Raw genomic sequence first — 13,288 nt, 5'->3', positions numbered from 1 at the left:
ATTAATAAATAAAGGTACCTCATCATTGTTAAAAAAATGTTAAAATTAATAATCATATAATTCACATAGATAAAAAGAGAGTTAGAATTTTGATTCTCTGACTTGTTTACAGTGACTACACGGTAAAACTAAAGATTAAAATTCAGATTTTTGAAGAATGGAATTCAATATGAGTTTGAATCGAAAACTAATTTAATTAATAAGCGAATGAATTATTCATTTACAGTCACGCGTAGTTAATAAGCGAATGAATTATTCATTTACAGTCACGCGTTTGTGTTTTCATTGCATTTTGGAGCATTTACATTGCACTATATGTCTCAGCTGCGGATCCGCTGCATATAAGCATAAAAATTTTTTTGACTCACACGTTGATCTATAATTTGAATTTTTTTTACTGAAGCAATATGCCTCGGTTCTCTAATAACCGAGGCAGTAGCGAGACAATAGGCCTCGGTCAAGCGCCCACCCGAGACAGTAAGGATACAATATGCCTCAGTTTCGAATAACCGAGGCAGTATCCCTTCGTAGGGTTAAAAAACTCCAATTTCTTCATTGTGCAGCGACATCTTCTCCGATTTCTCTGCGAGCTTCACCATCTCCGGCCAGCCTTCATCTTCTCCAACGACCAGCGCCACTGTCCCGCATAACTCCCACCGTCCAGCACACCTCCGACGCACAACTCCCACCATCCTACACACCTCCGACGCTCCAGGCCAGCATTTCGTCGCCTGCACCGCACCGTACCGCCCTTTTCCGACGACCAGCGCAGCTCTGCGCCACCGTCCCGCACAGCTCTGACGCACACCTCCCACCATCTCGCACACCTCCGACGCTCCAGGCCATCGTTTCGTCGCTTGCACTGCACCGCCACGGCTTTTTCTTCTTCTTCGACCAACCACCACCGTCGCTGCACCGTGGAGGAGTTGTGCATTGCCACCGGAGCCGCTACGTGTTCTTCAAGCAACCATCACCAACGTCCACTACGATTTTGTTTAGTCTACCTACACCGCCACTGCACGCACCTCCAGGAGGTTCTTCCGGTGCCGCTGCGTGTTTTTTTTTTTAATTTCTGATGCTCATTAGGCCTCGGTTGTGCGAGAATCGAGGCAGTAAAGATTAAATATGCCTCGGGTTGTAACCGAGACATAAAATACTAACTTTTTACTTCGGTCGTATATGTAGCAGTTGCGGACCCAAAGCCAAAAGTTGGAAATAATCGTTGTCATTTCCCTTCCCTGCACCAGTGTATTGGAATGAAATTAAAAATTAAAAGAAAAGAATTAGGAGACATGATAATGAATACACATGTCAATTTAGTCCAATTTTCAAGTTTGATTTTGACTCATACTGGTCAGAGTAAGAAAACTAAAAATACGTTTTCAAAGTTAAAATGTTAAAGAAAAGATTGGGTCACGATTACTCGTGAACAATTTTTTAAAATAAGAGTGAAAAAATATATTTAAAAAATATTATAAATATTTGAAAAGTATTTATTTAATCCAAATTTAAATTTAACATGAACAAAATTAAGGTTAGACTTGGATAGAGTTAGGTCAAACTAATACTTTCTTATATTAATTTACATAAATTTAAGTTAGGTTGAATGTAGATTAAGATCGAATATATATTTAGTGTATCATGTTGTAATTTCTTCCAAAATTAACCTATCAGTTAAAAAGTGGAAATGTTAAATTAATTGAGGTTTTAAATTGATTAATTTGTAAATTTACAATAATAAGTACTAATATTTAGATAATCGATGATGAATTTATTTAAAAATAAATAGTAGAATCAATATGTTTTGTTATTGTATATTTTTTATGTTTCACCAATTTTATTCTTTTTACTACTTTTTAGAGGGGTGAAAATGTGGGTTAAGTCTGGTTATTGGCCAGTAGACCCACCAAAACAATGTAAGACAAGTCAAGATATTGAGCTTGCTGACCCACATAATTTGTCGGTGGCTAATATAACAAAACAAAATTTTGCACTATATTGATTACTTTCTTTCTAGACTTTTATATAAATGCTTCAAATCCTTGTATGAGTAGAAAAAACAAGTGTTATGTATTATTGGATGTCTTAAAATTTGAAAAATACATTATGTATGTCAAAGTATGAATATGAATATGATGAAAATGTTAAATTGTTAATTTATCATCTAACTGCTCAAAGTCTTTGCTCCCGAAGTCCTTGTTTAATTTTGTGAACCTATTAAAGTTCACGAATTTGTTGAACATCAAAACCTTTATTATAGATTTTTCTTTAAAAAAAAAAAGTGGGTTGGTCCACAAGCTTGTGGGCCAAAACTTATGCAGGACGGATTAGACTTTTCAACTCGCATTTTTAACGTGGAGCGGATCAACCCAATTTACATTTTGGGGACCAAATGCAAGACGTCTAAATAGGACAAGTCGACATGCATTATCACCCCTACTAGTTTTGTTATTTGACTAATCCTTTTTTTTATAGTTTTTATAAGAACTAATTTATTATAAATTAATTTCATGTTTGTTGAGAAATGACTTACAAGTTAACTTTACCTTTTTTATATTGTTAACTACTAACTTAACAATACAATACTAAAATTGTTATAGTTTAAAAATATTAATTTGATCGTTTCAATGTTTTTCATTTATTTATGAAATTATGACGTTTGAAACTTATGTCAAATCATTACAAACTTTTAAATTGGCATTAATCAAAGTTGCGAAAATTCTTTCACACGTCCCACCAACCTTAGAAAGCACATAAACAAAATAATCCCAACCTGTTTATTACCGATCTCTTTAACATTTTTGAAAGATTTTTTTTTTCATTTTTATTTATCTGGATGGTGCTGGTCATAACATTTTAAATGTGGTTATCTTATTTAAAAAATGAATAATAACACCAACAAAATTCATATTAAAAAGTATAAAATATTTTAAATACAAATAGGGATTAATTACATTTTAAAATTATATAAGTAAAACAATGATAATAGTAATTTACACTCACAACAACAACCTTGCGGAGGGAAACCGGACCAAATCAACAGAATCGATAAAAAACGTTGGAAATTGAAACCTATCTGACTTTGTTGCCCTGTGTCTCTGTGTTCTCATCGTTTTCTCTTCTTCCCTAAACACCTTCTTCTCAACCTTCTCCTTCACTTCTCTCACTGCATCCCATAATAATCTCTGTTTCTCTGCAACCACCACCACCTCTTCCACCACCTCTTTGCACTTCTCCAATCTGTTCATCACGTAAACCAACTCCACCACTTCTCCGAAACTCAGACACCCGAAACGCTCCCTCAACTCGTTAACTCTAACCAACACCTCGCTCAGCGCCACAATCACATCCTCTTCCACCATACTTGATATCTCACCAACTACCTTGTTCCCTTCCATGGATGCTGCGTCGGGTATTCCTCCAATCCCTTCAATAACCGCCAACAGAGCCTCCGTCTCCGTCAACACCTCACCGTTGCTAAGACCTGAAGCTCTCTCTTCTCCTGCTTTCATCCTGTAACAAATTTTACCTTCAAATTTTCATCTTCACCACCTTTGTATTCACTGTTACCACTCACATATATATAATGTTTTAAAACTTTAATCCATTGTCAACTTGGTGAAAATATTAGATTACTGGCCAAATTAGTGGATCTTATTTACCTAATTCAAATTAATATACTAATTTTCACGTTCAATTATTAAATAGTTTGAGTAGCTTCGTGGCTAACCATCATTACCTTTGAATTTCCAAGAGTTTTCAATCTTGGTGAATACTATTTCATTATTTTATTGTTAGAGCAGCTTTGCACTTTTTGGGTAGTTGGTACGCGGGTCGCTGTTTTTCATTATCTTTTTCTATGATTTTAATTAAAAAAAGGGCATTTAAATAGATATGTTAAGTTTAAGATTTAATTGAATCATCAGAATAGAGAAAGTAAAATACATATAAATTAGAGATCAAATCAAAATTGTATTTAAAAAAAAAAAAGGAATGGGATCCCACACTTTTAAACACCTTTTTTCTTTATATTTGTTGAAATTTATTAGATATAAATTTTGATGAATTTGACTTCTAAATCACTAAAAATTTAAATGACAAAATTTAAATTTTTTTAATCAATTTTAATTGATAACAAGAAATATTAAAAAAATATGAATAAATATTACTATTTTAAATCTATAACTATAAAAAAAAAAAAAAACTCATTGGTGGATATATAAAATTGAGTTTGAGAAGTGTTACCCTTGACTTGAGTCTTCTTGAGCTTCAACGCCGAGGAAGAAGCCAACGATCCTGGAGGCCCAGAGAAGCTGTTCCACGTGTTTAGCGTACCATCGTACCCACGAAGACAGTTCCCAGGATACGGGACTGCTCCTGTCGCGGAATTTGGAGAGGTTAAGGTAGTTCCTGCCGCCGCTGCCGCCGCACCTGTACGGAAGCTGATCCCTCATGATGAAGCTGCCGCGCTTTAACACGTAGTGGACGGCGATGAGGCACTTGAGCGCCACGGCGGAGCTCTGTGTGCTCTGGAGGCGGTCCATGAGAAGCTCCATGACGGCGGAGGCCGTGGCGCGTGATCCATCGCCGGCGATGAGGAGTGCGGAGATGTGATTGGAGGTAGGAGGGGTGAAGGGGTCGTGGCTAGTGGCGCGTAGGAGAGAGAGAGTGGCGCGTTTGGAGAGTATGGCGGCTTTGCCCTGCGAAGCTTTGTCCTTCAACCTCCCTATCAGCTCTTTCAGTTTGGTCATACTAATAGAGTTTGAGACACACGCGTATACGCTAAGAGACACGACAATAAAACATAACACACTAAGCCTCCTTAATTTCTTCTTCAACGCCAACAACTATGTACTAAAATTAGTGATAGATTAACTTTTTATCATGTAGATATCATCGTTGAAATTTGAACCAAAAAGCTTCTAAGTGTTGCGCCTTATAATTGCTTTTTCGATGCAAGTTGATAATGAAACTTATTGACTACTATTTTCCTTTTACGCGAGTTATTAAATTAAGTACTTTATTTCACCAAATTAAATTATCGCCCTTTTTATATTTCCTACCATATCAAGTTTATTTGTTTCTTCTCCATCTTTTTATATATTCTAAAAGTAGAGAAATTATTAACTAGTTAAAAAATATGACAAAGTTGAGTAAAATTAACAATTTGAAAACATTAAGGTTAGCGTGAATTTCTGGATAATGATACTCTACATCGTGGGTTGAAGTGTTTTAATGATGTAGCTGACGTAACGCAGTGGTTAGTATTTACACATTTTTCATACCAACCTAGTGATAGCTAGCTTTCAGATTCAGATTTGAGTTCTAAAAAAAAGTTAATAAACTCAATTAGTAACTCGAATCGTTGTAGTTATTAATTATTTTTATAAATTATTTTTCTTAACCTGTTACGTATAAATATGGATTTATATTTTGTAATTTGAATTTGCCTAATAGTTTTTCAGTTTGTTGTATACTAGTCCTTTTACCCATGCAACGCACGGGTTTTTTTTTTTACATGTAATAATTGTGGTAATAGCAATGGATTTTTAGATATTTAATAATCTATATGATGAGAATTTAATATTTTAAAAAGATGTTGAAGTGTATTAATAGAATAGATCAATTTAGAATGTAATTAAAGTGGTATGTGAAGTTAATATTTGATTTTATTGAATATTATCTTCAACCACCAACAACAAAAATATGACTAATACACTACTTTGTTAATATAAGAATAAAAAAAGAATAAATTACTAGAATGTAATCAAACACGACTTAAACACGACTCCATTCAATGTCGCTGTGCTGCTTAATAAAAGAATCAAGACTTGGATTAGTTAAGTGTTCAAAAATTTCAGAGATCATTGATGATGGATAATACTTTCAATAAAGATACCCTGGATGACAACCTAAAAGTAATCACAAACACTAATTTAATCAACGCCATAATGAATGGCAATTTTAGAATAATGAAAGTTGATATTTTAAAAGTTGGGTGAATGTTATATATGTGAAATAATAATATTCATCAAATAAATAATGATGCAATTATATGTGTTTAAAAATAAATGAAGTATGATGAAAATATAATTGTTGTCATGATGAATGGATTTATTTTATTGTAACAAACAATACAAAATACATTTGTACTTAAAGAACAAATTACAAAAAGACATTCGATAATTCAGCATACTTTGTACAAATTAACATATTTTAAATTAAAATTATTAATTTAACAAGTTTTAATTGATATTTTATGAAAACATAAAAGCAATATATTATACGATATATAGGTTATTGGGACTTAAAGTGTTGTATGAGTTGTTAACTAGGAAATGTTCTATGAAAATATTAAGTTATATGATATTTTGATAGATAAACATTTTGATCGAAAAGACTTAAGCGAACATGGAATATGAATATACTTAAATAAATAAAATTAGGAAGTTTTTAGTAAATTTTGCTAAGTCAAAAAATGGAAAATATGTATGGGATTAAAATGGTCAAATGAAGTTATATATATTAGTGATGATTAATAGTTGAATTGAGTTAAACTTAAATGCTAAATTTGAAGTGTTGATTTGATTTTGGAAATAGGCTCAAATGCAATATTAGAATAAGTTGAAATTATGAATGACAACAATTTTATAAAAAAATAAATAAAAAGAAGTCGAAATGAAAGGTTTTTGTTTAACATTTTTTAAATAAAAATATTTAATAGTATTTTAGTAATTAAAAATGGCTATTGGTGAGTATTACATTTCTCTCTCCTTCATCCTTCATAGCTTTCACGTGATATCATTTATCAGTAACTTGTACCTCATGAATTAGTAGAAGGCCACACACCCATCACGTTTTTGTTTTGTCATTACCCACACGTATATATAAATAAATATAGATTATATAACGTTTGAATTAACTAACTAATGGTATATTTATTCAAATAATTATAGTTTTTTTTTTTTCAGTTTATGAGTACTTTACGAATATAATACAGGCTAACTTTACAGAACAGCATCATGAATATCTGCATGCAGTTTATTTGGCGCAAAAAGAAGAGACAAAAACAGTAATCAACGCCTACGAATCTGTGATGGTCGCTGAGCGAGCGAGCGAGCGAGGAACCTATCCCACAGCGTTATCAGCTTCAGTTTCATCTTCAGCTTGTTCCGTTGCTGAAGCTATTGCCACCTCAGTAAACTCTGCAGCATCACCATCTTCATCCTCTTCTTCTTCTTCTCTTTCTTGTTCCGACGGGACATCGGTGACGTTGGCTTCAGTATCATCGGATATCAGCTTCTGGCGACAAATGGGGCACGTGAGGCGCGAGGGCAGCCATTGGTCGATGCAATGCTGGTGGAAAACATGTTGGCACAGCGGCAGCAGCTTCACGGTGTCGGAGTCTTCGAACTCCACCAAGCACACCGCGCACTCCTCCGCCGCGTTCCCCACGCTCAGCTCCTTCATCTCGGAGAAACCGAAGGTGGGGCACCGTTGGATGGCTTCGGCGGTTGTTTTCGGGAGGGGCTTGATGTAAGGAGGGCGCGGGAAAAAACGCGCGCGGATTTTGAAGAAAAGGTACAAGAAGATGGCAATGGAGACACAGGAGACGGAGAAACTGAGTGAGGCTCTGAAGTTGTCACTGCGGTTCATCTCCTCGTAGGTGGAAGGGTTTAATGGTTTCCACTGAGCATTTGCGCACACTAAGAAATTGCAGAGAGACAGCACCAGAATGAACACGTGCTGCAGGGAAACCTCCATTGTTGATGGAGAGTGAAAGAGAAAGAGGAAGAGGATTAAATGTGTGGGTTGTGACGGTGGAATGAATGAAGAAGAAGGAAGTGACATGAGCTACAAAAACATTGTTCTTTATGGGATGAGAGAGGGTTAAGCTCAAACTTTTTTTTCTTGCAAACAAACAAACCCTAATCACGTACACTCTTAAAGGCTCGACACTTGTTAAAACATTATCAAAATATCTTGGTAACTTACAAAACCTTAGTTTCTGCTAATTCCAACTACCTATATAGTTAATTTATTGTGATTGCAATGTCTGGCTTTTTCCTAATCATATCTAATTAATATATATCCAGTTTAGGATAAAACTCTAAATAAATTAATGTAAAGATAAATCATAATTCCAGCCTTACTACCATGCATATGTAGGGAATGTTCCTTAAAAAAATTAATTATTTAATAAAAATTATTTTTTATATTAAACTATTATAAAAATATATATGTTTTGTTTCTAAACTAAATTATGAGATATTTAGTCCTTGTATATATTTTTGAAAAGTAACGCAACAAATTCATTATGTGAGAATGATGTTTTATAAGACTTTCATAGAATATAGAAATAAATGTTTTATGATTTAGTTTAAAAATGAATTCAAATTTTTAAAATAATTTGAGGGCGAAAACTATTTTTAACTCATAATATAGGTTTATTTCAAACATATTCTATTACAAATCTAGATATCGATCATGTACTAAAGTTATAGGTTATAGGTTGTTTAGGATTAGAAACTAAACGTAATTTAAATATACTTTTTTCTTCTTAATTTATTATTTATTTTTTAAAGATAGAATCATCATAAAATTGTGAAACATTTTTTCTTAGAAAATTTGGACTCCTCTAACTATGCTAGTTGAAGGAGGTCAGATCATGTTTTTTTTTATTCAGCTTAGATATTGATTAATTTTCTTATATATAAATTCAAAAATTTCAAAGTATAAGAAAAATGCTAATAATATATTCTCTAATACGTCTGTTTCTAACACTCTCTACTATAACTTGAATTATCAAAATATTCAGAAAAATAAAATTACTTACTGAATAAGAATATTTGTAATAATTATTATTTTAGTAAATGATAAAAGATATATTTAAAAGAGTACGATGGAAACGTAAGTATTGAAAGAAGCGAATTTAAAATTGATGGGAAAAGAGTCATAAAATTAATTGAAGAATGAGACAAAGTTATAAGGTGAAGAATGTAGGTTAACTTAATGAATATATTATAAACGTAAAAATCCTCACTTTGTTTTTTTATTTGAGAAAATTCTCACCGATTGAGTAAGGTTGTATCTAACTCTTCAATTCAATCCTCTCCATTAATTGTGACAGTTTTTCTTCTATTTCTTTTTCTTTTAATATTCCAACAGTTTAAACACCTCATTTAATATCCTTTATTATTTCATCTCCATCTTCTTTATTACATAATATCATTTCCTCCTTTTCCTCTTTAGTTTTTTTTTTTTTAAATACAGAAATATAATAAATTTGTTCACTTTGATAAAAAACATTTACATATAAAATTTTCTGATTTATCTTTTCAATTTTATATCTCAATAAGTACATATTGAAAAACTAATTAAAAATAAGATGAGAGATAATGGCAATCAGTATTGGATTGCATTTTAAAAGTTGCAGTTAAATAAAAATATTTTTCAAAATATGATTGCTAGTGTTAGTTTTCTTATATCTCTCTTTTCGAACATAACACCATTACGTTTTCATGAAACATTTTTTAATAAATCAATAAAGAAGCTATGCATTACCATTTATTGAAACAAAGAGAGGATAAAAACATGTTCTGGTTAAATATAATACATAAACTTCATCATTCAATTTCAGTGTAAAATAGTTTAACCCAATTATATATTTGTAATTTGAACTTGAGATTATCATTTATGCCTCACCAACTTTGCACTAATTGATCGACTCAATTAATGATTGTCAAGTTATTTTTACACAATTTATCAATTTATGATTATATTTATTTTCACAGGCACACACACACACACATATCTATCTTTAATATAAAAAATAACATTTTTCGATGAACATTTTCATAAATCATTGCATATCTACTGATAATAACAATAATAAAAAGTAATGCATGGACACTGTATAAACATCATTTAATATCTTTCTTTTTTTTCTTTGTGCATATTCATGTATCATTACATTATTTAATAGTGTCACTTAAATATTGCTGTGTCTAAGCTACTCTCCGAAATTTCCAGTACTAAATCGAAATGGACCGCAATTCATCAATTGGGCCGAGGCCCAACTATCAATCTCAAACCTTTTGCTTCCTGCACCCATCAAATTTCTCCCTGCAATCCAAGAGTAGATTTCTTTTTGGATACTTATGGAATACTTTTCTCCGGCATCCAATGAAGAAGTGTAAAAGATAAAATTAACCCTAGACATCCACAATCCTGTTTTGGCTATTCTCTTTACCGGATTATGTGATCCGAGAAACTTTTGAATAGTAGAGTTTAAAAGTATTTTTTTGAAAAAAATAACTTGTAGATTATACCCAGAGTTGTCAAAACGGTTTATCCGGCTCACCACGGATTGACCACTTTGTAAGTCAATCCAACCTGATTCACTTATTAATGAGTAAAAAAAATTGAATCTGGGCCGGTCCACCACTGATTGGTGGGTTAAACGGGTTGGTTTACTGACTCACCTAATTAATAAAAAACATAATTTTTTTTCTTCAATCCAATAAAAAAACTAAATTATAGTTGTGATTAAAATTTAAATAAACTTCAATACAATCCAAAATAATGTTCAACCCCATATACAGACCAAAATCATCAAAATATTATGTTTATATTTGTCAACCCAATATGTTAGCTAAAAAAAACAACCCAATCCATCCAAATACATAAAAATTATGTATCCCTCTTGTTTGTAGGTTGGTTGGTGAGTCAATCCAACTCACCATGGGTTCAATCCAGATTCTTGGTGAGCTAGATCAAAAATTGACCTGTACTAAAATTTATAAAAAAAATTTAACCCAATCCAATCCAAATTTACTGACCGAATTAACCCACATATCTACTTTAACAACTCTAATTATACCATTTAAAAGTGACGATTAGATTCAAAAATGTCCATTCCGCATTGCACCATTAGAAAGTTGATGTAGAAGTTTATTTTAGATTGCATATTAACTTATTCTAAAATTCACTAGTCATCTAAAATTCACTAGTCATCCTATAGGAAGGGCTAAAAATGAATTTCAACATTTGTGAGGTGTAATTGGAAAGAACGAGGGTGCATAAAGAATTTTTGGACCATAAATTTTAACACCTGTAAATTTGCTGGGTCAAAGCTGACTGCGCAGTATCAAATTCATTTTCTCTCAACATAATAATGACTTCCATTTCCGGAAACCTATTTTAGATTGTACCTGGTGAACTTGCGGAATTAAATATATTTTTGTTTTAAATTATTTTTAGAAACTGTGTTTCGTTTAAATTAAACTACATAGTACTTTCATGTATTTTATAAAAATTATGAAAAATATTTTTTTTCAACATTATAATATATTGTAAAACTCCATTTTTTCACGTGCATTTTATATAATTTTGAATACCGTAAAAATAAGATGAAACAGATGTGTATTCTAAGAGGACCATGATATTTTAATTCATTATTTTTTGTTTATTTATTTTTATTTATTTTTAAATTATTATTTTAATCGTTTTTAAATCATTACATTACATAATTAAAAAAATCATAATTGAATTGATAACTAAAAAGTGATCGAAGTGATAGATTAAAATTGTGTGAAAATATATTCTAAAGAAAAAAAAAATATTAAAAAAATAAGGTTCAGGAAGGTATCGACGAAGATTCCTTGGAACGGTGAGAAGTGAATATTAGTATGAAGAACGAAAGATGTTGAGTACAGCTCGCAATGAGAAAGAAGAAGAGAGTCTAACTTTTGTCTAATCTTCAAGGCTGTACTGTCTCATGTCGCATATGATTCAGACTCACACAACCCACACTGCCACCTAACATCAACAAAAACACTTTTGTCGTCAAATATATGACATTTTTTCTCCCCTCACTTTCCACCTACAATATCATCAACACACACCTTCCTTTGTCTCCTACACGTGCCAAATACACCATCAAAACTTTCCATTAACTGCCAAACTTTCCTGTCTATTACACTACCAAAAGCAAACCACATCCATGCTCCACACTCATTTCTTATAATCAAATTTTCAATCCCTCTCTGCCTCACACACACATCACTTTGATTCCGTTAAATCTCTCAAAATCTCTAGTTACATGAAAACAAACGATACAATGTTTTGTGAATGCAAAGGTTTATATTTTATATGTTTGTGTGTTAGATTTTTTGGAGAATGGAGTGAAGTTACTGTTTTGCAGCGATGGGGATGAGATTTTGAATGGGGAACATTGTGTAAAAAGAAGGGGTCCATTTGGTTGAAAAAGAAGGAGAAAAGAAGGAAAAGGAGGAATTTATGGTGATTGTGTTGTTTTAGGAAGGGGACGCATGGGAGGGTAAAGGGAGAACAAGAGTGGCTAAAAAGCAAACGGCAATGAAATTGATTTAGGGTTGGACACGCCACGCTTGGCCCCAAACATCCTCCCACATGGTTTTGTGAAAACAGGACAGAGACATAAGATGTAGTGCCGTCTTGTGCTGGCTCAACTATCCCACACAAACCACTATTTCTTTCCAGATGTAGGACCTTCTTCATAATTCACACCACAAAAACCTACTTCTACTATTAATCTACTCTACTTCTACCACCATTATGTTGTTCAATGTATTATCAATAGTTTCTGAAGTTTTATGTTGTCTGTTTTCATAAGGTGTTGATAAGGAACGTGTGTGTTGTTGACCAATGATTCCTAATGACACCTCTTAATGATTCCTAAAGTGTGTTTCTCCCCATTTTAATCTGTGCCATTATTGAGTTCTTTCTAATGGTTGTTCTCAGGGTTGACCTTTCTACTGGGTGGTAATCAGAATTAAGACTGAATTATTAGATCATATATATCTGAACATTTCAAAAAGATATCAACTAGAAAATATTTTAAAAATTGAAACTTTTTTGCCAAGCAACTTTACAATCACGTGTATCCATTTCCACCCTCCACTGTCTTCTTTAGCAATTGGAAAAAACATTTTAAATGGACTAAAATTAACAGTGACACCTGACATGACATGAATCCATATCAGTAAAGAAACAAGGACATATACAGATACTGCTATAGGCTATATAAGTATTTGTTGTGCAGGAAGATAAATATATACTTCTATATACTTTTATGATCAGAATCTGTATCCTTATTTTTACATGATATAAATCATTTTCAATCATGTTTAAGTGTGTAAATTATTCGTCACCCATCAAAAGAGATAGAGAGTACAGGCTCATAATTTTTCAAATCTAACACACGAATGATTGGATATGGAATATTGTTGTTATGGTGGTACGGAAA

At 32.4% G+C, this 13,288-nt stretch overlaps 1 protein-coding gene across 1 annotated transcript; it reads right to left on the bottom strand.

Moving 5' to 3' along the window:
- Positions 1-2,910: 2,910 nt before the first annotated feature.
- On the bottom strand, positions 2,911-4,929 carry LOC114180153 (putative clathrin assembly protein At4g40080). Its single transcript, XM_028066507.2, has 2 exons — positions 4,246-4,929; positions 2,911-3,513 (listed from the first exon to the last, which is right to left on the bottom strand). Exons 1-2 carry the CDS (start codon positions 4,749-4,751, stop codon positions 3,000-3,002), a joined length of 1,020 nt encoding a protein of 339 aa, XP_027922308.1. The 5' UTR covers positions 4,752-4,929; the 3' UTR covers positions 2,911-2,999.
- Between the last annotated feature and the right edge of the window lie 8,359 nt (positions 4,930-13,288).

Source organism: Vigna unguiculata, chromosome 1 (genome assembly GCF_037176805.1).
Source record: "Vigna unguiculata cultivar grain cowpea cultivar isolate G323 ecotype 2 chromosome 1, ASM3717680v1, whole genome shotgun sequence".
Lineage (NCBI taxonomy): Eukaryota > Viridiplantae > Streptophyta > Magnoliopsida > Fabales > Fabaceae > Vigna > Vigna unguiculata.
This window is presented reverse-complemented; position numbering and strand designations above follow the sequence as displayed.